Source organism: Xyrauchen texanus, chromosome 30, assembly GCF_025860055.1.
Source record: "Xyrauchen texanus isolate HMW12.3.18 chromosome 30, RBS_HiC_50CHRs, whole genome shotgun sequence".
NCBI classification, from domain to species: Eukaryota; Metazoa; Chordata; class Actinopteri; order Cypriniformes; family Catostomidae; genus Xyrauchen; species Xyrauchen texanus.
Genome location: NC_068305.1, coordinates 20,095,899 through 20,121,265, shown reverse-complemented (window position 1 = coordinate 20,121,265; position 25,367 = coordinate 20,095,899). Strand labels below are relative to the sequence as shown.

The window sequence follows — 25,367 nt, the reverse complement described above, 5'->3', positions numbered from 1 at the left end:
ACTAATAACATTTTTCAAATCAGAAATAAAATCTGAGAAAAAAGTTATCATAAATACCAATTTATGATAAATAAATAAAGCATAAATTATGCTTTATTTATTTAGATAAAATCACACAAAAAAAAAACGACATTATACAGACTGGTCTAATCCGCATACACATTCCATCAAAAATAATATTTTAACTGTAAGGTGAGACTTCCATTAGCATTATGATTTCTCCCATATGTATACAAGTGACCTGTCTTATAATGTCCTATAATGTCTCTGGTCCAATCAAGTAATTAAAGAAAAAACATCACAAACTATTACAATATTTAATGCTTAACATAATGTCATGTACATTCCAACATATAAATACTCTATATACTATATTTGGACGGACATAAACTAATTTGTTAAGCATTATGTAATGCTTGTTAATAACATATTGCTGAAAATTATTGTAGTGTTACATTTTGGTAACAGCAATGATGTGATGAAATGCTGAAACTTAACTTAATGCAGAAAACCCTGAAAACAAAGTAATGTTAGTTCTCTTACGAGAGGTTCTCTCGTATTGCGTAAGCTAGCTTACGCTACGGGAAAGATTAATCTTTTCTGAGATATTGAAGCCAAAAAATTATCCTTCATTTTGTATCCATTGTCAACGCAGTGCAGCAGCTGCATACCTTGAGCGGGCTAGCTAGCGAGCTCATTGCTTGCTCTGCGGCAACTGCTGCAGCCTATAGACGAACTTGAGTGAACTTGCGTCCAATGACAGGTGCCCGCGCCGTCACTGTATCAAAGCCCGCCAGAATGGGCGTGGCTAGAGTGCATATAAGCGTAAGTTCGTAGGCTGGAACCCTGATTTTCATCTATTCAGCGAAGCTCTTCGCATCTCTGAACTGCAGAAGCCGCGTCGCCGTTCGAGGGGCATCTAGCAAGCTTGGACAGCGCTCGAAGAAGCCGGCCGTCTTCCCCACCTTCAGCCATCCTGCGAGCTACGCCATCCGGCGACGTATCCTTTTTAGAGCAAGCTAGTTCCTCAGCGAACTTCACAAAAAGGGCAACGAGCGTCTGTTTAAAGATGCCTCGCACCAACTGCGCCTCATGCCGCGCCCCTCTCAGCGCCGGAGACCGCCACCTCATCTGCACTCTCTGCCTGGGACTGGAACATGCAGAGCTCGCCCTCGCTGACGGCGGATGCGACCTCTGCGAGGAGCTTCCGATGTCGACCCTGCGGGCTCGACTCGAAGCACTCAAAACCGAAGCCACCGCGCCGCCTTTTGTTTCGCCACGCAGAAAGAAGCGCCGCTCCCAAAGGCTGCCGGAACCGGTGTTAGAAGCGACTACCTCGCCGGAGCCTCTCCCTCCAGCTTTGCTTTCACCCTCCCCGCCCCCCCGGGACGCGCAGTTGCCGCCGAGCGGTCGCACTGTTGCCATCTCGGATGACGAGGCGGAGGATAAGGGCTGCTGTTCCATCATGGCTTCGGACAGCGAGGAATGGTCAGGCTCCCAAGCCTCCTCCTCGGCCCAGAAATCCAGCAGGACCCGCGCCGGAGTCGAGGAAGAACTAACGCGCCTCCTCACACAGGCCGTCGACCGCCTCGGTCTCGAGTGGTCACCGCCCTCTGAGCAGGCTCCCAACAGACTCGACGGCTGTTTTTTTCAGAGCCGTACTGGAACATGCAGAGCTGGCCCTCGCTGACGACGACCTCTACGGCTCGCAGTCAAATGGACCAAGAGCTCACTACAGCCCAGTCAGGCAATTTCCTTCCTTGGAATAGAACTAGACTCCATGGTGAGACGGCATGCTTATCGACACAGCGCGCGAGCCGTGTTCAGCGACTAGCCGCGTCCTTTCAGATGAACAGCCTCACGCCTCTGAAAAAATTTCAGAGAATGCTAGGTTACATGGCCTCAGCCGCAGCAGTACTTCAGCTGGGTTTACTGTGCATGCGCCCGCTTCAGCATTGGCTAAACACCCGCGCATCTCGCCGGGCTTGGGCCACGGGCCGCCAGCCGATCAGAGTGACTCAGACCTGTATCTCAGCTCTGCAGCCCTGGGCACAGCGCATAAACACCCGCGCATCTCGCCGGGCTTGGGCCACGGGCCGCCAGCCGATCAGAGTGACTCAGACCTGTATCTCAGCTCTGCAGCCCTGGGCACAGGCCGAATGGTATCAGCGGGGAGTGACGATGGGAGCTGTATCTCGCCGAAAAGTCATCTCGACAGACGCGTCCAACAGGGGTTGGGGCGCGGTCTGCGAGGGCTGTCCGGTTTTTGGCCTATGGTCAGTTCAGGAAAAGCTCCTTCACATAAATTGTCTGGAAATGATAGCGGTCGAGTACGCGCTCGTGCGCTTCCTCCCGGTCATTCAGGGTCACCACGTCCTGGTCCGTTCGGACAACAGATCTGTGGTATCCTATCTAAACCGTCAGGGCGGTGTCAGATCCAGGAACCTCTTCCATCTGACAAAACGCATACTGAGTTGGTCCCAGTGCCACCTGCGCTCGCTGAGGGCGACGCACGTGCCAGGCCACCTGAACGACGGCCCAGACAGACTGTCCAGAGACAATATTTCCCCAGGGGAATGGTCCCTGCACGCTCAAACATTCCAGAAGTTATGGAGCATATTCGGCAGAGCAGAGATAGACCTCTTTGCGTCAGAAGAGAACTCTCACTGCCCAGTATTTTTCTCAAAAAGCGAGGACCCGCTGGCCCAGGACTGGCCCAACCGCCCGCTTTACGCCTTCCCTCCCGTCTCGCTATTGCCACAGGTAATGCAGAGGATCAGGGAAACGCGTCACTCGGTGCTCCTCATAGCCCCGCTCTGGGAGAATCAGACATGGTTCCCGGAGCTTACGCAGCTGTCACTGACAGCCCCGTGGCCCATTCCAGTGAGAGCAGATCTCCTCTCTCAAGCTCGCGGCACGATCTGGCATCCCCACCCAGAGCGCTGGGCTGCACGCGTGGTGATCAACGACTACCCGTCGCTTTGCCAGAAGGAGTAATAAACACTATCATACACGCTAGAGCCCCTTCCACGAGAAGACTCTATGCGTCCAAATGGTCTGTGTTTTCAAAATGGTGCACCGACAGAGACCTGGACCCACGGACATGTGGGGTGTCGTCGCTGCTTGTGTTTTTACAAGAGCTGCTGGATAAGGGCAGATCCCCATCCACGCTCAAAGTGTACGTGGCGGCCGTTGCGGCGTTCGCTGAACCCCTGCACGGCCAGTCACTGGGAAAAAACGAGCTGGTCATCCGCTTCCTCAGGGGAGCTAGAAGGATGAACCCCCGCGCCCCCATCGGTTCCTATCTGGGATCTTTCCGTAGTTCTCGAGCTATGAAAGCCCCCTTTCGAACCGCTTCAATCCGTGGATTTGAAATACCTTTCACTCAAAACCGTTTTCTAACTGCCCTGTCATCAGTTAAACGTGTGGGAGACCTTCACGCGCTGTCTGTCAGCTGCGTGTCTTGAGTTTGGACCAAGTGACTCCAAGGTCATTTTAAAGCCTAGACACGGCTATGTCCCCAAGGTGATCGGTACTCCTTTCAGAGCACAAATCATTTCCCTATCGGCACTGCCAGCATCCAATAGCGAATGCGACGCCAATCTCCTTTGCCCAGTCAGAGCACTGAGATTGTATACTGCGCGCTCGCCTCTTTCAGACGCTCTGAGCAGCTTTTCGCTTCGCTCGGAGGGCACACCAAAGGTTTCGCGCCTCGAAACAGACACTGTCTAGATGGATAGTGGATGCTATTGCTGCCGCCGACGCGCCAAAGACCTACCATGCCCGTTAGGCATTAGGGCTCACTCCACTAGAGGCATGGCCTCCTCGAGGGCATGGTCCAGCGGGATTTCCATTCACGACATATGTGTGGCAGCGGGCTGGGCTTCCCCTCCACCTTTGTCAGATTTTACAATCTGGAAGTGCCAGCCCTGCAGGCAAAACTACTAGCGGTTTAATACGCTACAGCTCCCCTGGTGAGCTGCACTGATGGGACACATTCCACACAGACCGGCACCGCCTCTTTCTTTCCCTTCCCACTATGTGCTTATGTATTACACACACACTGGCCCGCACTCTTGCCGGCCAAATATTATTCCCCACTCACAAGGGCTCCCCGGTCCCCCACCCCGGGGCTCATGCAGTGGATGCTTGGCGCGACGGCGTTGACAATGGGTTCCCGTGAGCGTAAACTAGCTTACGCAATACGAGAGAACCTCTCGTAAGAGAACGAATCGGTTACCTAACGTAACCTCGGTTCTCTCTAGAAGAGGGAACAAGTATTGCGTAGCCGGCCGTGCTTCAGCGTCACGCAGCGATTTTCGCTTCATTCAATGAAAACCAGGGTTCCAGCCTCACTGAACTTACGCTTATATGCACTCTAGCCACGCCCATTCTGGCGGGCTTTGATACAGTGACGGCGCGGGCGCCTGTCATTGGACGCAAGTTCACTCAAGTTCATCTATAGGCTGCAGCAGTTGCCGCAGAGCAACCAATGAGCTCGCTAGCTAGCCCGCTCAAGGTATGCAGCTGCTGCACTGCGTTGACAATGGATACAAAATTAAGGATAATTTTTTGGCTTCACTATCTCAGAAAAGATGAATCTTTCCCGTAGCGTAAGCTAGCTTATGCAATACTCGTTCCCTCTTCTAGAGAGAACCGAGGTTACGTTAGGTAACCGATTCGTTTTCATATGAATAGGAATTAATGTTGGTTTAGATTAGATTTTGATTTCTAAAATATCTCTTATTGAATTATTATTATAATTTTTTTTGTATATTATAAAGCCTGTATACAAACGTCTAGGTTACGGATGTAACCTCCATTCCCTGATGGAGGGAACGAGACGTTGTGTCGAAGAAGCGACACTAGGGGTCTCTCTTGAGAGCCTTTTGCATCTCTGATCTATGAGAAAAGGCCAATGAGAAATTGGCAGACAGAATTTACATGCCCCACCCCCGGACATACGGGTATAAAGGGAGGGAAATTAGTCTCTTTCATTCAGGATTTTTCTGAGCAACAGTGGTTCGGTTCAGCAACGTGGCCGGGAGGACACAACGTCTCGTTCCCTCCATCTTCCGTCAGTCGCTCACTTCGACGTTGTGTCGAAGAAGCAACACTAGGGGTCCAATTTAAATCATGCCATGCGCTGAGCCGTGTACGTGTACTGCTGACACAGGAGTGGGCAGGTATTTTATGTGCCAAAGCGACCAGCCTGAACACGGTGAGGCATTTCAGCACTGGTTGCACACGCTCGTTGGTGAGGCGCGCTGACATTGAGACTGAGTCTAACTCCATGCCGAGAAAAGAGATGCTCTGAACCGGGGTGCGCTTGCTCTTTTCCCAGTTGACCTGAATCCCTAAACGGCTGAGGTGCCTGAGCACCTGATCCCTGTGGACGCATAGTAACACTCTGGAGTGTGCCAGAATGAGCCAGCCGTCGAGGTAGTTGAGAATGCAGATGCCTGCTTCCCGAAGCGGGGCAAGGGCAGGGACATGCCGAAGGGGAGGACCTTGTACTGATATGCCTGGCCGTCGAACACAAACCGTAGAAAGGGTCGATGTCGAGGCAATATTGAGACGTGGAAGTACGCGTCCTTCAGGTCTACCGCTGCGAACCAATCTAGATGCCAGACGCAAGTTAGAATGTGTCTTTGTGTGAGCATTTTCAACGGGAGTTTGTGCAAAGCCCGGTTGAAAACTTGCAAGTCCAAGATTGGTCGTAAGCCGCCAGCTGTGTATATGCTGAAAATGAGCACAGAAAATAACCCTTTTAGAGAAATAACTCTTTTAACAGCGCTGTCGAAGCATCCAGGGGCAAAGCTGCACTGCCGTGCAGAGAAGGAGAAAGCCACTGATATGCGGCATAGATCCAACAGCAATCGCTGAGAGATGGGAGGAACAGTGGGTGACTCGCAGCTCTCTGCATACACAACCGGTCAGCTCCGAAGAAAATTTCTGAATGAAACAGACGCATTTCCCTCCCTTTATACCCATATGTCCGGGGGCGGGACATGCAAATTCTGTCTGCCAATTTCTCATTGGCCTTTTCTCATAGATCAGAGATGCAAAAGCCTCTCAAGAGAGACCCCTAGTGTCGCTTCTTCAACACAACATCGAAGTGAGCGACAGACGGGGAACTAGGGCCATCAATACATTAAAATAATTACTGGTAAATGTTGCACACAAAAAAGTATGGCTATGCATACAAAAGTAAAATAAAGAATACAGCTGCAAGCAGCAATTATCAGGGTTCAAGCCACTTAATGCCTTTAAATGCATACAAATAATCATGAAATGGTTAATTATAGACAAGTACTGTTGCAGAAAGTTCCCTATATGTCATAATAACGTACTGTATTATTAACGTAGTATTGTCACAGAATGTGATTTTTTTGGCAATGAATGCATGAACTTTATTTTTTGGTTGCCATGTAAATGTTATCAGAATGAAAGTCTGGTCACTATGTTGTGTTATATGAAACTTGGATGTGGGATATTTCTACTTGATATCTTTGATGTTTGATAATAAATGCATTTCATTGCATGATGTCATAATATTACATAATATAGTGCAAAGCGGCAGTCATCGGGGGATAAGCACACATTACCTTATTCACAGTAGCGCCATATTTGGTTTTTGACAAGATGAAAATTAGTGTGAGGGACAAAACAAAATTTTCTTCAATGGGTTGTGTTGTTGTTTAAAGTAAATAAATCAGTAGACAACAAACTCCACAAAGGACAATGTTGTGAATATTAGATGTGATCTTAGACCTTTATAGGCCCTAAGAGATCTAATCATTTTCACGTATATGCACTTTTATGTTTACATTTTATATATACATAGTAGCCTAATAAAAGGCCTTATTTACCTTCATATATTTTTCTTAAACATTTTTTGCCAATGAACAAGGTTCAAGACTTCAATTTTGGAAGCCAGTAGAACATTGTATAATGCTAAATAAATGCTAAAATATTATTGTTAGACCCAGTAAGGCAGTATTGTCATCATAAAAAGTGAGAAACACTGACCTCTTTAAAGCACAATATAATAAATTACAAAAAAATAAACATTCATTTCTCTATCAAAACATTACACTAATAATTCACCTGATAATATTAAATTAGTTTTATAAAGGATTGTTAATCATTTTCATTTAATAGTATTACATTATTAATTAGAATAAATCTATCTTCCTTTTCAGTTTTATTTGAACTATAACTAGAGGTTGCTGGTCCATGAGGTCTGCTTCTGTGAGAGTGCAGATGTCGCCCAGATAGCACACATGCATCTCATAGAGATGTCTGTTTAAGATATTTTCATCTGAAAAGCATCACAATCTATTTAACATCAGTTAAACAAAAAGATCAGATTTACAAATATTCTAAATCATAAACATCTCAAAGTTGTAAAATGTCTTAAATTCAGTTTTCCCAAATTTAAGGTCAGAAAAACTAAAGCCTTAAAATCATTTAAAGAGGTCTTAAATTTGGAGGCAGGAAGACAGGAATCGTGATATGACCTAATGTGAGTATCAAACTTCAGAAGAACAGGATTTATTATAAAAGTGCATTCGCTGCATCCTTCTAAGTGAAAATGCGACACTGTTGTATTTTATCCAAGCATGCAGGGACTCATGAGTGTTTTCAGCTGTTGCAGAGCAGTGCATCAGGCCATATCCGAAATGTATGACAAGCGATCAGTAATGATCAACTGTTGTTGATTATAATGAAAGTGTTGATGAAATATAAAAATGTTTACTTTTAATTGTTTATATTGTAATACACTGTAGATCATTGAAGTGCAAATGGTATTTCCCTTATCTGTTTGAATAAGCAGCTGGAAGCAGTGAAGCACAAACATTTTCAAAATAGGAGTCCCCGGTTAAAAGTTCTGCACTATAAATCAAAACTTTTTTCTTTACTTTTTTTATATCTAGTTATTGGTATTTCGGTTGAACCATAAACTGCTTCTGGAATTTAATTCAATGTGGACTCTTGTAGCCTCTGTCTGACCCTTCCCATCACAGGAAGGAAAGACGAAGAACATTTAATATAGGCTACTAATTGTTACAAAATATTTGCAGATTAATTGCTTTACTTTCAACACATTATCGTATCAGCAAAATCCAATATTTATCTACCTCTAATTTGTATTTATTTATATAATGGTACATAAACCAATTTTAATGTGATATAAATGTGGAAAACATGTCTTGAGTTTTTTAAACTTGCATATAACCTATCCTGTTTTACTGATAATCAATGTTAAGACCATGTTGAATGTATGCTTTATTTTGAGATTGTGTGGGTTTGTTTTGGGATGGGGATATAGTATACATTTTATTTGTTCAGGTCTTGAAAAAATCTTTAAAAGTCTTAAATTTTATTTAAAAAATATAATTCCCTGCTATAAGGCATCTTGTAAGTGCTGATCCATCTGTTTACTCTGCTAGTATAATTATCACCTGCTTGAAATATGTCTGCCAGACATCAAGTGTGCGCACTCATGAAGACAAGCAAGAGATCAGCAATAAACAACAGCCAAAGAAAGCCAACAGCCAAGACATTGGGAAGAGGCAGACAAAAATATTAGAATTATTAGAAGATGAAAACATCACCCGCATCTCACAAACCGCTGTCTTATTCTTTGAACTCTTTTCCCTGTTGTGCACATTAGTGCAATAATGGGAGCAAGCTAGTTTTTCATGCTGTTTGTTGACATATTACGAATAAACTCTCTCATTACTATGCCTATGCATGTGAATTTGAAAAATGTATGAGTTTGTGAAAAAGTTTTATTTGGAGCCAAAGAGCTTGTGGTTGATACACAGTCTACAATCACAATATTACCATACTAAATTGTATTTAGGGAAGACGCAATAACTATGAACTTACTGTTCGTTGGAAAGTGCTGATTTACAGGCTTTTTACCAATGTGTCAATTCACAGGCTATTAATATCACCAAGGCTTATTATTTAAGGGTGTTTTATAGTAGATAAAACACGCTGTATTTTTATTTAATTTTTACCATTGTGGGAATGCGCACACCATAAAAAATCTGAATAATATTGCTGACATGACAAGAAAATGTAAGCGCAGCATAGTTCTAGCAGGAAGACTAGCAGCTGTACATCATCGTACCATTAGCTAGGTAACTCCTAGTAAATCACATGTAAGCCATTGTTTTATGTCTGCTCACCATATCACATTGCTGTTTCAGTTTGCTAACACGGCAACCTCCACCTCAACGAGTTGAGTCTCGTCCTGCACGGGGGAAGGCTCCTCACCCCTGCCTCCTATCTCCGACAGGATATGACGGTTCCGAGTACAACTTCTTCGGATCGCCAGACGGGCCTACGCCAAAGAGAGACATTACATTTCTGTTTTATATTCATCAAATAAATGTCAACTTAAATTTCACTCAAGTCTTCCTGATAGAATTAAAATTACTGAAGCTCTAGTAATTATTAAATTCCCCCACATCCACATATCAAACTAATCCTGTCCGAATAGGGTCTAAATCTCTCTCAGCCTTTGTTTTCATTTTCAAAAGAAATCACAAAAACCTATGGCTTATGTATGCTTATTACCTTTCTTCATTAAGCAGACACTTTTATCCAAAACAACTGACAAATAAGAACAACAGAAGCTATTCTTCCAAATGAGAAATTAAGAAGAAAAAAAACTGCTAATCATTTATTTATCTGATTTACAGGGAGTGGCTGAATGGCAAAATACAACTTTTAGTATTCTTTGAAGACATTCCTTGAGTGGCTTCCTCTGGTGGACAAAAAATATAACAACCTATTTATGTACAGCATCAAATACAATTTCTTATGTTATAGCTCTGACAAATTGATACAATTTTGCATGTTACCTCAGAATGTTCTTTTGTGCATCTATACTAAGTTTTGTTAAGTTTAATTGTGCTGACAAGGTACAGGCCAATTAGTTATTATGGGCCACAACCCAAAACGTATTTGATTATATCTTCAGAACGATACGGCATATCAAAATTATTTTGATAACTTTTTGTCTGGAGGGTCTATAGATAAGGTATACAAATTTTTGTGCAAATCAGACAAGCAGCCTAGGACGAGTTCGAAAAGGTAGGTTTAAAAAAAAATAAAAAATACACATGATTAAAGTTTTCTTGTGGGAATGGAAATCCATGTGACCATATAACAGGGGGGCACTGGTGGATTCAGAGAAGCTATTTTATTGTAGTCTATTCCATTCCGGAGTTATTAGCAAAAAACGCAAATCAGCTAATTATAGTGCCACCGTGTGGCCAATTGTCAAAATTTGATAAGAGGCTTTGAGTTGAAACCCTGCTTATGTATAGAAATGTCCATAATTCTTGGCCATTCTTATATTTATAAGGAGCTGATTTTTTTGTGTGTGTGTGTATTTGTTGAATCGATTTTTTAAAGAATATGTAGTCATTTGAACCAAAGATGATGCATATTTAATTTGAACTTTGTCGCTCAAACGGCTGTGAAGATATGAAGGTATGAAACTTTGCGGACATCTTCAAAATGTGCACCGTATACTGGGTTTGGTTACGTTGACATTTGCATTGTGTAGATATTAATCAATTACTCAAATCACATTAAATCAAAGGGGGGTCTGTGGATGATGTATACCAAATTTTGGGCTGAACGGACAAACAGTGTAGGAGGTTAAAAAAAGAATGTTTTTCAAAATAAAATGGCGGAAAGAAATTATACATATTGGCGGTCGGGATAAGAAGATGTGTATGTCTAAGTTGTATGAGCACTAAGGGTGAAATATTTAACATAAATAAAAAATAGTTCAACCTTTATACTATATTGCCATTGTGTCTTGACTCCACAATAACAATTGTTTTTGCAGTCAACGTGGATTCAATGAACAGCAGCACTGGAGTTCACTCTCTGCTGACTTTTCCACTTTTATTATAAAGCAACCATGTGAACCCAATTTGTTTACCCAAAGACCCTTTTCCATTTTCTTTGCAAAGTGACTCCTTGTAGATATCAAATCTGTGTAGTTAATTGCATACATAAAATATATTTTAGTGGCCTCTAAGAATTGCCCCACAGATGAACCTCAAAAATATTTTCTTTTCTCTTTGTTGAGTCCATAGGATCTCTATCTTTATTAGATTTCTGCTGAGGGCATCCAACTTTATGGTATTTCCAATAACAAGACATGGGTAAAAAGTTGATCATGCAGTTGATCACTAAGAGGCCAAGTTATTAAAACAGGATTTCATCAGGAATGCTCTCTGGAACTCTGAGGACCACTTGGGAAACTTGCAGGCACAAACACTGTGTAGAGGTGTTGTCATGCTTGATTATATCCAGCTTTCACAATTAAGGTAATTGTACACAAGTTGCCATGTCCAGGAGCCTGGGTAGCTCAGCGAGTATTGATGCTGAGTGACTCCAGCCAGGTCTCCTAAGCAACCAAGTAACCTCCTCGTGCTTGTGATTATTGGTTCTCGCTCTTAGTGGGGCACGTGGTAAGATGTGCATGGATCGTGGAGAGCAGCATGTGCCTCCACATGCGGGGTCTCCTCAGTGCCATGCACAATGAGCCACATGATAAGATGTGCGGATTGGCGGTCCCAGAAGCTGAGACAACAGAGACTTTCCTCTGCCACCCAGATTGAGGTGACCTACTAAGTAGTGGGAATTGGGCATTCCAAATTGGGAGAAAAGGGGATAAAAATACAAAATATAAAAATAAAAAAACTTTGCTGTGTCAATATCCTATTAAGAAAAGCCTAGGCTGGGCAAATCAGGCATGAATTTCAGTCATCTTTTGAAATATCAAACTTTTACAACAAAAACATCTAAATATTTGTTTAGAGATCGCCTTTTTGTTTTCAACAAAAACATCCTGAAGGGCATCCGGACTACATACAGTAGACTGTAGGCTCATCAAACACACACATAAGAGTGAGTGTCACCTTTTATCATATCACTAAGCATTCTTGTGGTCATCATACAAACATCCTGTTTCTCTGGATCTGCACAGGACAAGGAAACTAACTTTCCTTCCTCCACAATCTTTTCACAAGCCTGTAACCCAAAACGGTGCAGCAACACACACACACACACAAGCACACAAACAAACATAGGAAGAAAAGCGTGCTCAGTGCTTCATCTCACGTGGCAACTCATACACTGACAATGCTCCAACCAGTAAAAGGCAATTTCTTTTCACATAAATTACAGGTTACAGTCTATGGATGTAAAGAAGTTTTTCTAATTTTCCTGGAAATCTTGATCTTGTGACAAACAATTGACCCCTTAGCAAAGCAAATCCAATGAAATCAATATAATAGTCTTGCACTCACATCATATTCAACTTCCTTGCTGTCATATTTGCAAAAATCTTTTTGTTATCCAGCCCATTTATTGTCAAATAGTGTCTCTTTAGAGTTCCTTTCCTCAAAACTTGCATACATCCTAAAACGTCTTCTCAAACAATGAGCTATCTTCGTCTGGTAACAGTTAAACCATGTATGTAATTAATGTTAATGGAAAATAAATTGCGCTTGGCAGTGATTACCTCACCATAACCTTTCACACGCTGACAATAGAGAGATGGATTTTAAATGCCAGGACCAGCTAACACAAATTTTACTCAAGGGCCAACACAGCTGAACAACTCAGAAATGCGTTTTGATGTTTCTATACTGGTGCCTTGTAAAAATTAGAGAACCTGAATCAAACAAGAGTCTCTGCGATAACAGATCTGTCTGTGCTACAAAAGGCTAATACAGAGTGCATGTGTATGAGAAATGGTGTAGGGATGGGCTATTGTCTCTTCATTAGTTTGCTTGTCTTATCCGTCTGACTTTGTTTTTTTTTCAAACACAGCTGTGTGGATGAGTGGAATGTCATGTGGGAGACTCACACTCATGGAACTGACAACCTAAAAGCTACCACTTCCTGTACAGCTGGACTCAACAGCTAAGACAGGCACAGTCCAGAGTCAGTAAATTCAGTTTCTTGACCATAAAAACAACAAATTCAGAAATGGTCGAAGAACCACAAGGCAGTCTCATCATGAATATGTCACAGGGGTGACATTTTGCCAGCATCATCAAAATGCCATTGTCATGCCGTTCTCATCTCAGTTCCGACAGTTCCATCATAGGCAATCTTCAGATTAATCCCGCATGTTTACTGTTTCATTTGACTTCTAAACATGAGTTTAATTACAGTATAGTCATACTGAAATTTTAGATCCCCTGACTCAACCCCGTTCCTAACCTAACTACTTATAAACAATATAAAACATGTAACAGGCATGTGAATGTAGTCATAACAATTACATTACACTATAATGTAGTTATTTTTGAACACCTAACTCCACCCTACTCCTAAATATAACAAATATTGTTACAAAAATATAATTAACCATCAATATGTGACGAAACAAGCAGACACAAGAACATTCACAAATAATCAAAAATAATAATAATAATAATTAAAAAGCACCATAAAGTATACAAATGACTCGTGCTGCATTCAAAGTCCTCCAAAGTAAGATAGCTCCATGTGAGGAAGAGAGTAAAACTGAATCACTTTTCATTTCTGAATATCTTTCTTTCCATAAAGGTAGTCCCATCTCATTAAAAAATATACATCTCAACATAAGAAGTTTGCAAAGAGTCACATGACTCATGAAAACCAATGGTATTTTACTTAATTGACATCAAAGCTGTCATAACGCTTGTTGGTGGCAATATTGAATGTCGAACTGAGTGCTGTCGGTATCTGACTGTTACAGTGGATGGGAACGCTCACACTGATTATTGCTTTGTTGGCTGTTCTTCGTGCAAAACAACAAGGCATCTGAAGATCAGGAATACAGTGCACAGATAGCATTGAAAATGGTCCTTTTCTCATTTTTTGAGCTGCAACTCATTTTGAAGCTCAACATTTTGAAACTCCCTTTATGTGCCATGGTGACCAAAACAATGAGCAAATTAGATTCAATATTATTCAAATTTAGTCTTGTGTAAAGCAATGGAATGCTCTGAAATGAGTTGAATTCAGCGTCAGAGTGACATTTAACATACAGACCAAGGGCACATTTCATGGCAAAAAGTGACATTTTGTCATGAGAGTATGTTGGAAGACATTGTCTCTTAAAAATATTTAACAGAAAGCCAATCCCATCCAATGATGAATGCACTTTGTTGCCAATGAGGTTTAACTTTCCTGACTTGCTGCTTGCAAAGCCCTAATCTGCGATTGCCGCGAGTTGTATCCTGAGTGGTTCGAACTCTGAGAAGCTATAATCCTAACCCTACTCCTAAATATAAACTCCTTAATATAAAGACATGATGACAAAAGTCATGGAAGGAAGAGATTGACTCAGAGCCAGAGGTATCATCTGAAGCTCTTCAGATTTTCACCTTTTTACACTGGGCTGCACTCATAACACAGACCATCACAATGTGGAACCTTAACACAGCTGACTCAAGGTGCAGTTGTTAATGGTGCCTCAAGCCACCAAGTGTAAAGTGGAGCATTCAAAACTTGGATTATGTCACACCAAGTGGTTTCAGCCCAGCAAATGACTATTTTCAATACAAAATAATACTAATAAAATAAAAAATACAATTATGAGAAATGGAATTTAATTGGTGTTTTGTGTTAACATGACCAGAAGAAAGAGTAAAATGGGCTTCTTATAGTTATCTGTATATTTTAATTTAAATAGGTAAACCACTGTTGGGTATGTTCAGGGTGTGCTATAGCCTAGAGATTTATGCTTTAAATTGTAGTTTACATTCATGTCTATGGATTTTCTAGATACTTGTAGAGATATTCCTTGGGGCAGCTGTCAGCCTCTTAGTACTGATACATTGCTTTGAAAAAAATATTATTTATATTGGAATACATTCCAGTAAGTTCTTGAGGTGAAAACAACCCAAGAGCAATATTTCTATGAAGTATTAAAGCCCAAGATTATTCACCTAAATTCCACATAACTCTCTTGTGGGTTCTTAAAGTGCTTTGCAAAAACTGAAACGCAAAATTTGACTGGAGGTGTTGATGTATTATCATCTTCTGTGCTAAAGTAAATCTCGTGTTAGATTAATTTAGGCTTGCCTTGGTTGCGCACACAGCATTTCGCTGGAGGAAACCTCGACCACACTGGTATTTCAGAGAAGTGCTCTGGAAAGCGAGGAACCTACTCCCTCTAGAGGCACCCCATATAAAAAAAAAAAAAAATGAGGTAAAGGTATTAAGCTAGGGCTGTGCCAGATATTATTTTATACAGAGACATCTACCTCTACTGCTTTGCCACAGGAACGACCATAACGTCAACTTGGATCACGTGAACCGCGCTCAGAGTGTTACGACAGAAAAGAATAATTTGCGGATGCCATACAGTTAAAAGCATAGTATTTATTATGTCTATGGTTAAAAGGGTTGAGGAGTAAATCGACACCTAGGCCTACCTAGAGCCGACTCGTTCGCGAACGACCCATCACTACCCAGAGGCTGATCTTTTGACTGGATGTTTATGGAGAAGTTTCAGTGTGCTGAATAAACTACTGTTGTGAGAAAACAGCTCGTCATTTAATGAATTGTGAGCGCCTATCAAACATGTTTTACACTAAACAATCCATTTGGAGTGAACAATGTGTGGAGATATAGATTACTAAAATGAAATTGTTGTTTTATAAGAGAAGTCACGGACAGTTTTGCGACAGGTGCCGGCTCTTGTAGGTGAACGTTGGGAGCCGGGTCGCATCAGAAGAGCCTGATCTATTTATAAAAATATAAAAAATTAAGATATAAATAATCAAAAGATTTAAATGTCTAAATAGATAATTAATAATACATAATATTATATTATGCTGTTCAGATTGTATTAGTTTTGAATGGTTAGATTTATATGCACTTTGTTTATATACAATATAAAACTATATTTTAAATGCAAATGTTTGATCGCATTCTTTTTCATAACAAACCAATGTATTTTTAAATACATTGTGGTTAAGGTAGAGTATTATTTCATTTAATAATTATATTAGAATTGTTTTAACACCGATTATAGTCAAACTATCGCAAACTGTTTGACTTGGAAAAAATACTAAACGTATTTTTTTAAAGAGCCGTTTGGGAGCCAAAAGAGCCGGCACTTTTTGGTGAGCTGAGCCGAACGAGCCGGCTCACTGAAAAGTGCCAGAATGCCCATCACTACCTCTGGGGTAGGGTTCATTGTTGCCAACTTAGCGACTTTGTCGCTATTTTTAGCGACTTTTCAGACCCCTTTAGCGATATTTTTTCAAAAAAGCGACTAGCGACAAATCTAGCGACTTTTTGGACAAACCTTAGCAACTTTCCAAATTCCAAATATCGCCAGTACTGCAAGCGTGAGGTCTTACTTCCCCGCTGCGTCTGCTCTGTTCAGTGAGCGGCTGAGAGGAGCAGCACATTCCGTTGACTGCACGCCAGCGGACATAGACATGAATGAGCTGCGCATGTGCACGCTGTGTTAGCAGGAACCAATCAGCTATGATCACATAGCAGCTGCCTTCTCCTTTGTTTTAATTCAAAACATTTAATTTGACCGTTTTTTCTTGGCATGCGCTTAGGGTTGCACCCATAGATATTATGATGTCTATGGTTGCACCAGCTATGCGTAAGTTCTCACGTAAGTTAGGACGTAAAGTTCACACTAAGGACATAATATGACGTTTACCTGTATTGATCCAATAAACGGCCTTCACATTTGTACACAGAAGCGTTAAAAAGCCTTTATCTCGTTACGGTTGATGTTTAAACCTTGTTTGCTCACGTAGGCTAACTGTCAGCTATAAATCCCCATTAAAGTACGATACCTAATTAAAGTAGATATAATAAAAAGTATATTTATTGCATATGTAAATAACAATAATATAGGTACTGTATCTAAAATAAGTGAGGGGTGATAAATAAATACTAATAGGCCTACAACAGGCTGGAAAAACAGACATTATTCATTTAGTAGGCCTATCCTATATATATATATATATATATATATATATATATATATATATATATATATATATATATATATATATATATATTATTATTATGGTTGTGTACTCGTGAACTGACCAGTTTATGCCATAAAGACTTGCTTTTGAAGCTTATGAATTGAAGCATTTTTTAATATTTGAAGTTGTAGTGAATTATAATTAAATGTGCTCTACAATACTTTATCATGGCATCTCGTATAGCATATACAACATTAGTCTACATTATAAAATAGAAAACATGGAAGCCAAAATTTAACTTGAAATCTTATAGGTCATGTATTGCAGCAACTAGCACTCAGGACACAGCCTGAAATTATGAGGGCTGCTTGTCTTAAGCCATCTTTAGCTTTGTTACAGACTTTGATGTATCGGATACAAACACATACGTAAGCATGTCTGTTTAACCACTAGATGTCACAACAGACCCACATAGACACAGACGGCCCTATCGTTTGAATTCACAAAGCCCAGGAGAACAAATGGGTGCCTCCCTGTGAAGATACAGATTTTCTTAAGCATTGTATAAATATGTTGTTTGTTTTGCCTTTTGCCTTATTGGCTTTTAATCTATAGCCTATGTTTGTGTTCGTTGGTAGTTTGTTCAATGGCTTACCTTTCTCTCTGTCAGCTTCATGTACTGTCGTTCCCCTTCTGTCACTCACTCGAAGTTGTGTAGATTGTAGTGACACAAGGGGTTTCTTCTGAGAGCCTCGCGTACCTCTGAACTTGAGAAAAGGCCAATGTCAAGTTGGTAGACAGAATTTGCATGCCCGCCCCCGGACATGTATAAAGGGGAGCAGGAGAGCAAATGTCAGACAGATTTTTTCTTCGGAGCCAAGTGGTTGTGCAACAGTAAAGCTGAGTTCATCACTGTTCCACTCACCTCTACTGGTGATAAGCACTGCTGTTGGATCTACGGCGCATTCCAGCGGCTTTTTCCTCTCTGCATGCTGTGCAGTCCACGCACCTGGGCGATCCGACAGCACTTTAATTGCCTGAAAGAGTGTTTCTCCTCCTAAAAGAGCAATACACAGCAGGTGTTGAATGTCCTTTTCAGTGCGCGTCTTTTTCAAGACTGGAAACCTCCGCCCCCCACGGCTACTTGATCGGTTCCTCAGGCCAGGGTGCCGCTCATAGCCATGCCCCCTGACTAGTTCCCAGCACTGACTAGTTCCCAGCGCTGACTAGTTCCGAAGACATCCCTACAGGACCTCAAATTATAACCTGCATTTGCATTATATTGGTTTGCAGCGGTAGACCTGAAGGACGCGTACTTCACGTCTCCATTCTGCCTCGGTGTCGACCCTCTCTATGACTCGCATCGGATGGCCAGGCATATCAGTACAAGGTCCTCCCTGTCGGCCCGTCCCTATCCCCTCGTGTCTTCACCAAGTCGTAGAGGCAGCCCTTGCCCTGTTACGCGAAGTGGGCATCCGCATATTTGATTACCTCGACGACTGGCTCATCCTAGCACACTCTCGAGAGTTACTATGCGCCCACAGGGACCAGGTGCTCGTGCACCTCAGCCGTTTGGGGCTTCAGGTCAACTGGGGAAAAAAGCAAGCTCTCTCCGGTTTAGAACATCTCTATTCCCGGCTTGGAGTTAGAATCAGTCTCTATCAGCGCGCCTCACAACTGAGCACACGCAGTCAGTGCTCAAGTGCCTCGCTCGCTTCAAGCCAGGCACAGCGGCTCCTCTCAAACAGTTAAAGAGGCTCCTGGGGCATATGGCATCCTTGGCCGTGGTCGTGCCGCTCGGGTCGATGCATATGAGACTGCTTCAACACTGGCTTCAGACTCGAGTCCCGAGATGGGCATGGCGCTGCAGATCATACCGTGTGTTAATCACCCCTTCCTGCCATCAGACTTTCAACCCTTGGACAGACCTCTGTTTTCTGCGGACAGGAGTTCCCCTACAGCAGGTGTCTAGATGTGTCGTGGTCACTACAGACGCCTCTCAACTGGGTTGATGTTGATGTGCCAACGCAGGCGGGCCCCCGTCCAGGAGCCAGCAGCTGCATGCCCGTAGCACACGCCGCCGCGCCTGCGTTGGCACATCAACTGCCTGGAGTTGTTGGCTGTACTCCTTGCCCTGCGGGGTTAAAGGAATAGTTGACCCTAAAATTTTTATTCTCTCATAATTTACTCACCCGCATGCCATCCCAGATGTGTATGACTTTCTTTCTTCTGCTGAACACAAACAATGATTTATAGAAGAACATTTAAGCTCTGTATGTCCATACAATACAAGTCAACAGGGTCCAAAACTCTGATGCTCCAAAAAGCACATAAAGGCAGCATAAAATGTATGCAGTGGTTTAATCAATGTCTTCTGCTTTGGGTGAGAACAGACTAAAATGTTACCCCTTTTTCACTGCACACCTTGCAATTACAGTCAGGACCGATCATTATTTCAAGCTTGATTACACTTTCTAGTAGAGTCCACTAGATGGCACTGTGAAATAAAATCGAGCTTGAAATCATGATTGTCAAGGAGACAGCTGATGTCAAGATTTATAGTAAAAAGGAATTAAATATTGATCTCTTTCTCACCCACACCAATCATATCACGTCTGAAGATATTGATTTAACCACAGAGTCTTATGGATTACTTTTATGCTGACTTTATTGTATTTTTGGAGCTTTAAAGTTTTGGCCCCTATTGACTTGTATTGTATGAACCATCAGAGCTGAAATCTTAATTTGTGTTCGGCAGAAGAAAGAAAGTCATACACATCTGGGATGGCATGAGGGTGTGTAAACGATGAGAGAATTTTCATTTTAAGGTCAACTATCCCTTTATCTTTTTGAGGTTTTAAATTGATGATTTTACTTTGGGATGTGTGGCAGAGCTCATTTCATGACCACTGTTGGGAAAAGCAATGGTAAAGAAAATGACAGAAATTTGAGGTAAATCTTGTTAAGGTTATAAAAAAGAATAAGTTAACTTAATGTTATGATGTGAAAGTGTGTATGAAAATATAAAAATGTATTACAAATAGATGTAGATATTTTCAAGACGATATTTTTTCCTCTGCTTCACTTTACCAGTACTGCTTAAAAAACGAGTCAGCTGAATTTAGTTAGCATAGTTTTAGTTTAGTCATTATTTAAGACATCCTTGTTTGTATGTAATTAGCTGCATTAGTGCATATCTATGAAAAAAAAAAGGCTTTGTTGGTATGGAGGTTTGATGCATGTGTTTAATAGCTAGTTCAGAACCCAACATAAAACGAAAACTAAACTAAAACTAACAGACAAACTCTGAAAAATAACGAAAACTTAACTAAATTGTAATGACAATTTGAATATAAAATAGAAATAAAAACTACATTAAAAATCTAAAAATATAATAACACATTATTTGGTCATACTTTGGTCTGGATGCCAACGTCTCGCGAGAGTCGCATTTGATTTTTCTAAGGTTAGGAAATAGATATTGGTGCACGGTGTATGGTTTCTGTGGGACTCTATAATAAATATGGTGCGTGAACGTCGTATGAGACTCTCGCGAGACTTTCGTCATCTGGAAGGTTACCCTCTAGATACGACCTTGGAAAACGGTATCCAATTTGTTCAAATATTACTCACACTATGAACCACTAGGTGGAAGTAGAACTTTTTTCTTCTTCTTGTCAGAACTTATATAGACGTATAGTAGCGTATAGTAGTGTATTGTTGCTCCTAGCACAAATGCTGGTGGATATACAGTGTACATAATATATGGCAAATACATGGCATGGATCAATACGACAGATATTAAGAGGATGGTTTTGTTTATTTCTTGTTAAGTTTATTGTGTGTTTTCTGAGCTCACAGGAAGATGATTTTTGTTACTATTTGCAAAGTGCACAAGTTAAGTCAAGGCTATTCAAGAGTAGATACTTTTTAAAAATGCTTATTTAAATGGCAATTATGATTTCAAGAAGTGTGGGAAAACTTGAAACATGCACTGTGCTTGTATTGGGGCTGCCCTTCCTCTGATTTAAGCTACATTAAATAGATTTTCTTTTCTTTTAGTGTGAACATTGATGGGTCTATTGGCAGAAACCACAATATTTTTCCAGTGATTTATTTATGCCACATATCAGTGTGAATGTTAGTGTCCATATCCACTGCCTTGCACACACTTACACACTACCCTAGGTTACCAGACCAGTAAATATAGAACATTGACCTAACGTTACCATATGACTTCCATTTGGTTATTTTTGTGGGAACCAATTCCAATTCATGGAACGTTCGTTTTAGGTTTTTCTTTTTTATGTAAATATAACCGTAAACGAAAGTACCCATAACATTGCAGGGAGTTTGTTGTTTGACAACCTAATAAGAACTTATTCAGAACGTTAGATAATGGTTTTTAGATTTATTTTATAACCAAAATCTAATGTTTCTGGAACATTCTGGGAACCACAAATTATTAGCTGGGAGTGTGTCAGAGTTTGTGTGTGTGTTTAAAGATATTTCCTGACATTGCAGATCATTGCTGGACATTTCACCCATTCCAAAGGAAATGAGATTGAATTCCTGCATCTAAGAAGGGTAAGCTTTTTTATGAACAACAAACAGATAACATTAATACTTGGTCATCCCTAATCTATAATCTCAAATCTAAACTGGGTAAAACTGCCATGTTACTAACAAGGGCAAACATTCACAGTGACTTTAATGCAGTGACATGTAAGTAGGTACACACAGGAGCACGTGGAGTCATTTTTTTATCTTTAGATGGTGCTAGTGAGAAGCTTGCCATCTAAAAGTAGTACTGTGAAGGAAATCATTGCTGTTTTTATTTAATATAGTTGTTTTGTGTCTTCAACGGTACTGCAAGTAATTATTGCAAAGGTCTTAGGGTGACCACTTTAAAATCACATGTCCTTAAGTGTGCTTCTGTTTTGCAGTCAGAATATTGTTAGCCCTTTGATGTTTATGTTCTCAGCAGTTGCAGGCACCAGTAAAGAGCAGGTTAATGTAAACATAGCTTCCTCACGCAGTGGGTATCAGTGCCAGGGAACAGCCTCCTATTCAGAGTTACACAAACACCAGCTATGAAGTACACATAGAGGTTTCCAGGTACAAGGTGTTTTCAGAACAGAGAAAATACCTTTTCTTATAGACTGTGCAACACAGCTCCTAAAAAGTAACTTGACTAGGTTAGATTTTAAGAGGACAAACAGAAAATTTTAAATGTAGCTTCGACCAAGTGGAAGATCTGTTGATCCAAATAAATAATGCTTTTTACAGAATTTACAGTGGGGTCCAAAAGTCAGAGACCACACTGAAAATATGTAACACATAAACAGGTAAGTTAAAATGTAGAATGAAGAAGAAATATGTATCATTCTGCACTATTTCTTGGTCACTAATCAAATGCATGTCAATTTGTGACAGTGACAACTTTAAAGGAATAGTTCACCTAAAAATTACTTACTGTCTCACCTTTATTCCATCCCAGATGTGTAAGACTTTCTTTCTTCTCCAGAACACAAAAAGAAATTCACTCCAATGGTTTAATCCATGTCTTCTAAAGGAATCTTTTGGGTGAGAACAGACCAAAATGTAACTCCTTTTTAACTGTATATTTTGCCATTGCAGTCTCTAGGCACCAAAAAAAAACAGCTTTCTCTAGAAACTCATCAGTCAATCATTGTTTTGAGGAACGAAGGCTATAAAATGCTTGAAATTACCAAAGAAACTGAAGATTTCATACAAAGGTGTACACTACAGTCTTCAAAGACAAAGGACAACTGGCTCTTACAAGGGCAGAAAGAGATGTGGAAGGCCAGATGTACAACTAAACAAGAGGATAAGTACATAAGAGTCACTAGTTTGAGATATAGACACCTCACATGTCCTCAGTAGATAGCATTATTGAATTCTACCCGTTCAACACCAGTTTCATGTACAACAGTAAAGAGAAGACTCAGGGGTGCAGGACTTATGGGAAGAATTGCAAAGAAAAAGACACTTTTGTAACAGAAATCAAAAACTAAAGGTTAGAGTGGGCAAAGAAACACAGAGTTTGAATAACAGATAATTGGAAAAGAGTGTTGTGGATCTAAACCTCATTGAACTTTTGTGGGATCATCTAGATGGTAAGGTGGTGAAAAGTGCCCGACAAGACAGCTACATCTATGGCGAGTGCTACAGAAGTGTGGGGTGAAATGTCACTGGAGTATCTGGACAAACTGACAGCTAGAATGCCAAGGATCTGCAAAACTGTCATTGCTCCACATGAAGGATTTTTTTATGAAAACTCTTTGAAGTAGTTTAAGAAGTTGTGAAAATGTTTTCAAATTGTAATAATAATTTTTCACGTTATTAATATCCTGCCTATATATTGTGATCAGTTGAATGACACTTTGGTGAATAAAAGTACTCATTTCTTTCCATAAGTGCAAAATCTGTACATTATTCCAAACTTTTGGCCGCTAGTGTGAATATATATATATACATATTAGTATTTCATTCTGAAAAATAAGTGTCTGAACTTTGTTGTTATGTTGCCACATTGGTGTTAATCCAACTGACCCCATTTTTGTTATCCTCAATACAATAATAAGTGTAAACAATAGCTGGATGAAAAGCACTGAGTGCTCACTGTGCTTTGATGGCCTTGTGCGTGCTATTTTTGGTGGCCATTTTGATACCAGCACTCCTAAGACAACACCCAAGGCTGTGTGAGCATTGTTTTCTGAGTTTCAGTCACCCATGCATACACAAAAATACAAACGCGTGAAACCCAAAATGTAAATGCAAGTAGTAAACAAGAAAGTCATGCTCAAAGAGGCTAGCGTGATTGTCCCATTCTCTCAGACATACATAAACAGAGAGGAAAAAGTTAAGATAAGAGTATATTGTCTTCTCAGGGTCATTGAGAAACAGATACAGGAAGAGTGGGGTCTCAAAAGATGTACGCACATGTGCATGGAATCACACACATCCACATATATATATATATATATATATATATATATATATATATATATATATATATATATATATATATATATATATTTTTTTTTTTTTTTGATTGGCAAGAGTTTATTATTTTAAAAACTAATTACATTAATGTGTTACTAAATAATACTCAAAATGGCAAAATACTGACATTTTTCTTACAAAGACAAAAAGGCCCTCATTATAATCTGTACAATCAAAAGACGAACCAAGAAACAAAGCTGAGAAAAAATCAGACAGATTGTTTGTTACTTGGGAGAGAACAAGTCTGGCCATCATTCGTTTAAAGACAATGCAAAAGATGAAGACAAAAATGGAAAACATTCACACAATCAGTTGTCTGACATTCCAGTTGCTATTTCCTGTTCGGTAGGAAGAGGGCGTGCCTCTGCTCAGGAAGTGGTGTGGACACACTTGGAACACTCTTGTTCTGCAGTCTGTGTAAACAGGATTGTATTGCTAAGGCTTTCTCACTCCCCTGACATTTAGAAGAATAAAAATACAACATACACCTTATCTGCTACAAAACAGCTTGTTCCAATGCAATATATTACATTTTTTTTAAATGAATATAATAAAAAAGTTAACCATTCAAATTGAAGATTGAGGGCCAATTAAAAAGTTTGTTGTTTTTAGATGATGCAGTGCATGTGGTTATAATACCAGAGTCATTATGAGTAGGCAAATGGCAGGAAAAACCTAATATTCGATGAACAATGACATTGAAGGTTCAGGGTTCCCACACCTTGTGACCAATTAATTTCCATGATGATTCCAGTAGTTTACGATTACTGGATTAGGATTTTTAAATATAATTTTATATTGACTTCATTAAGCAATTTAAAGCCAATCTACAGTAATATTTTAAAGCTAAACATAGCCACAAAAATATTAATATGTATATACAGATATTTCTATGACATTCCCATAACTTTTACAGTTTTGTTTTACTTTCTATGACTTTTCCATGATTTAAAACTCTTCTACCACTTGCATGAAATAAGCATGACAGTGCTAAGTGTGTTGTTGTGAAAGAGGAACACTGTTGAAGCTCATCTATAAACATAGGTATTGATATTAAACTGGAGGTGCACTGTAACGGACATCTGCGGTGAACTTGTCGTCTCTCTTGGGCAGTGGAGGTTTCTTCCGAAAGTCTCTCTTCAGGATCATTTCCTCGTTAGCGTATATTGGCGCTTCTGCATCATCAGAATGGTAGCCCGACTGATAGCCGCTGGTCTGATTGGATGATTCAGAAGCTAAAGACTCCTTACTCTTGCACCGCAGGAGTTGGCTGAGGGTAAAAGCATGAACGCAAACGTGTTTACATGGCTGTGGAATTTTCTTGGTTTACACACG

General features: G+C 40.5%; 1 protein-coding gene across 2 annotated transcripts in view; it reads right to left on the bottom strand.

The window, feature by feature from the left end:
* Positions 1 to 23,966: 23,966 nt before the first annotated feature.
* Positions 23,967 to 25,367, bottom strand: part of LOC127624125 (vascular endothelial growth factor receptor 2) — a 35,245-nt gene continuing 33,844 nt past the window's right edge. Inside the window, exon 30 of one of the 2 annotated variants that reach the window (XM_052098796.1) lies at positions 23,967 to 25,302. In XM_052098796.1, the coding sequence (XP_051954756.1) occupies positions 25,086 to 25,302 (217 nt within the window). In that variant the 3' untranslated portion in view covers positions 23,967 to 25,085. The remainder of the gene's footprint in view (positions 25,303 to 25,367) is intronic. The other variant, XM_052098795.1, reaches the window with a different exon arrangement.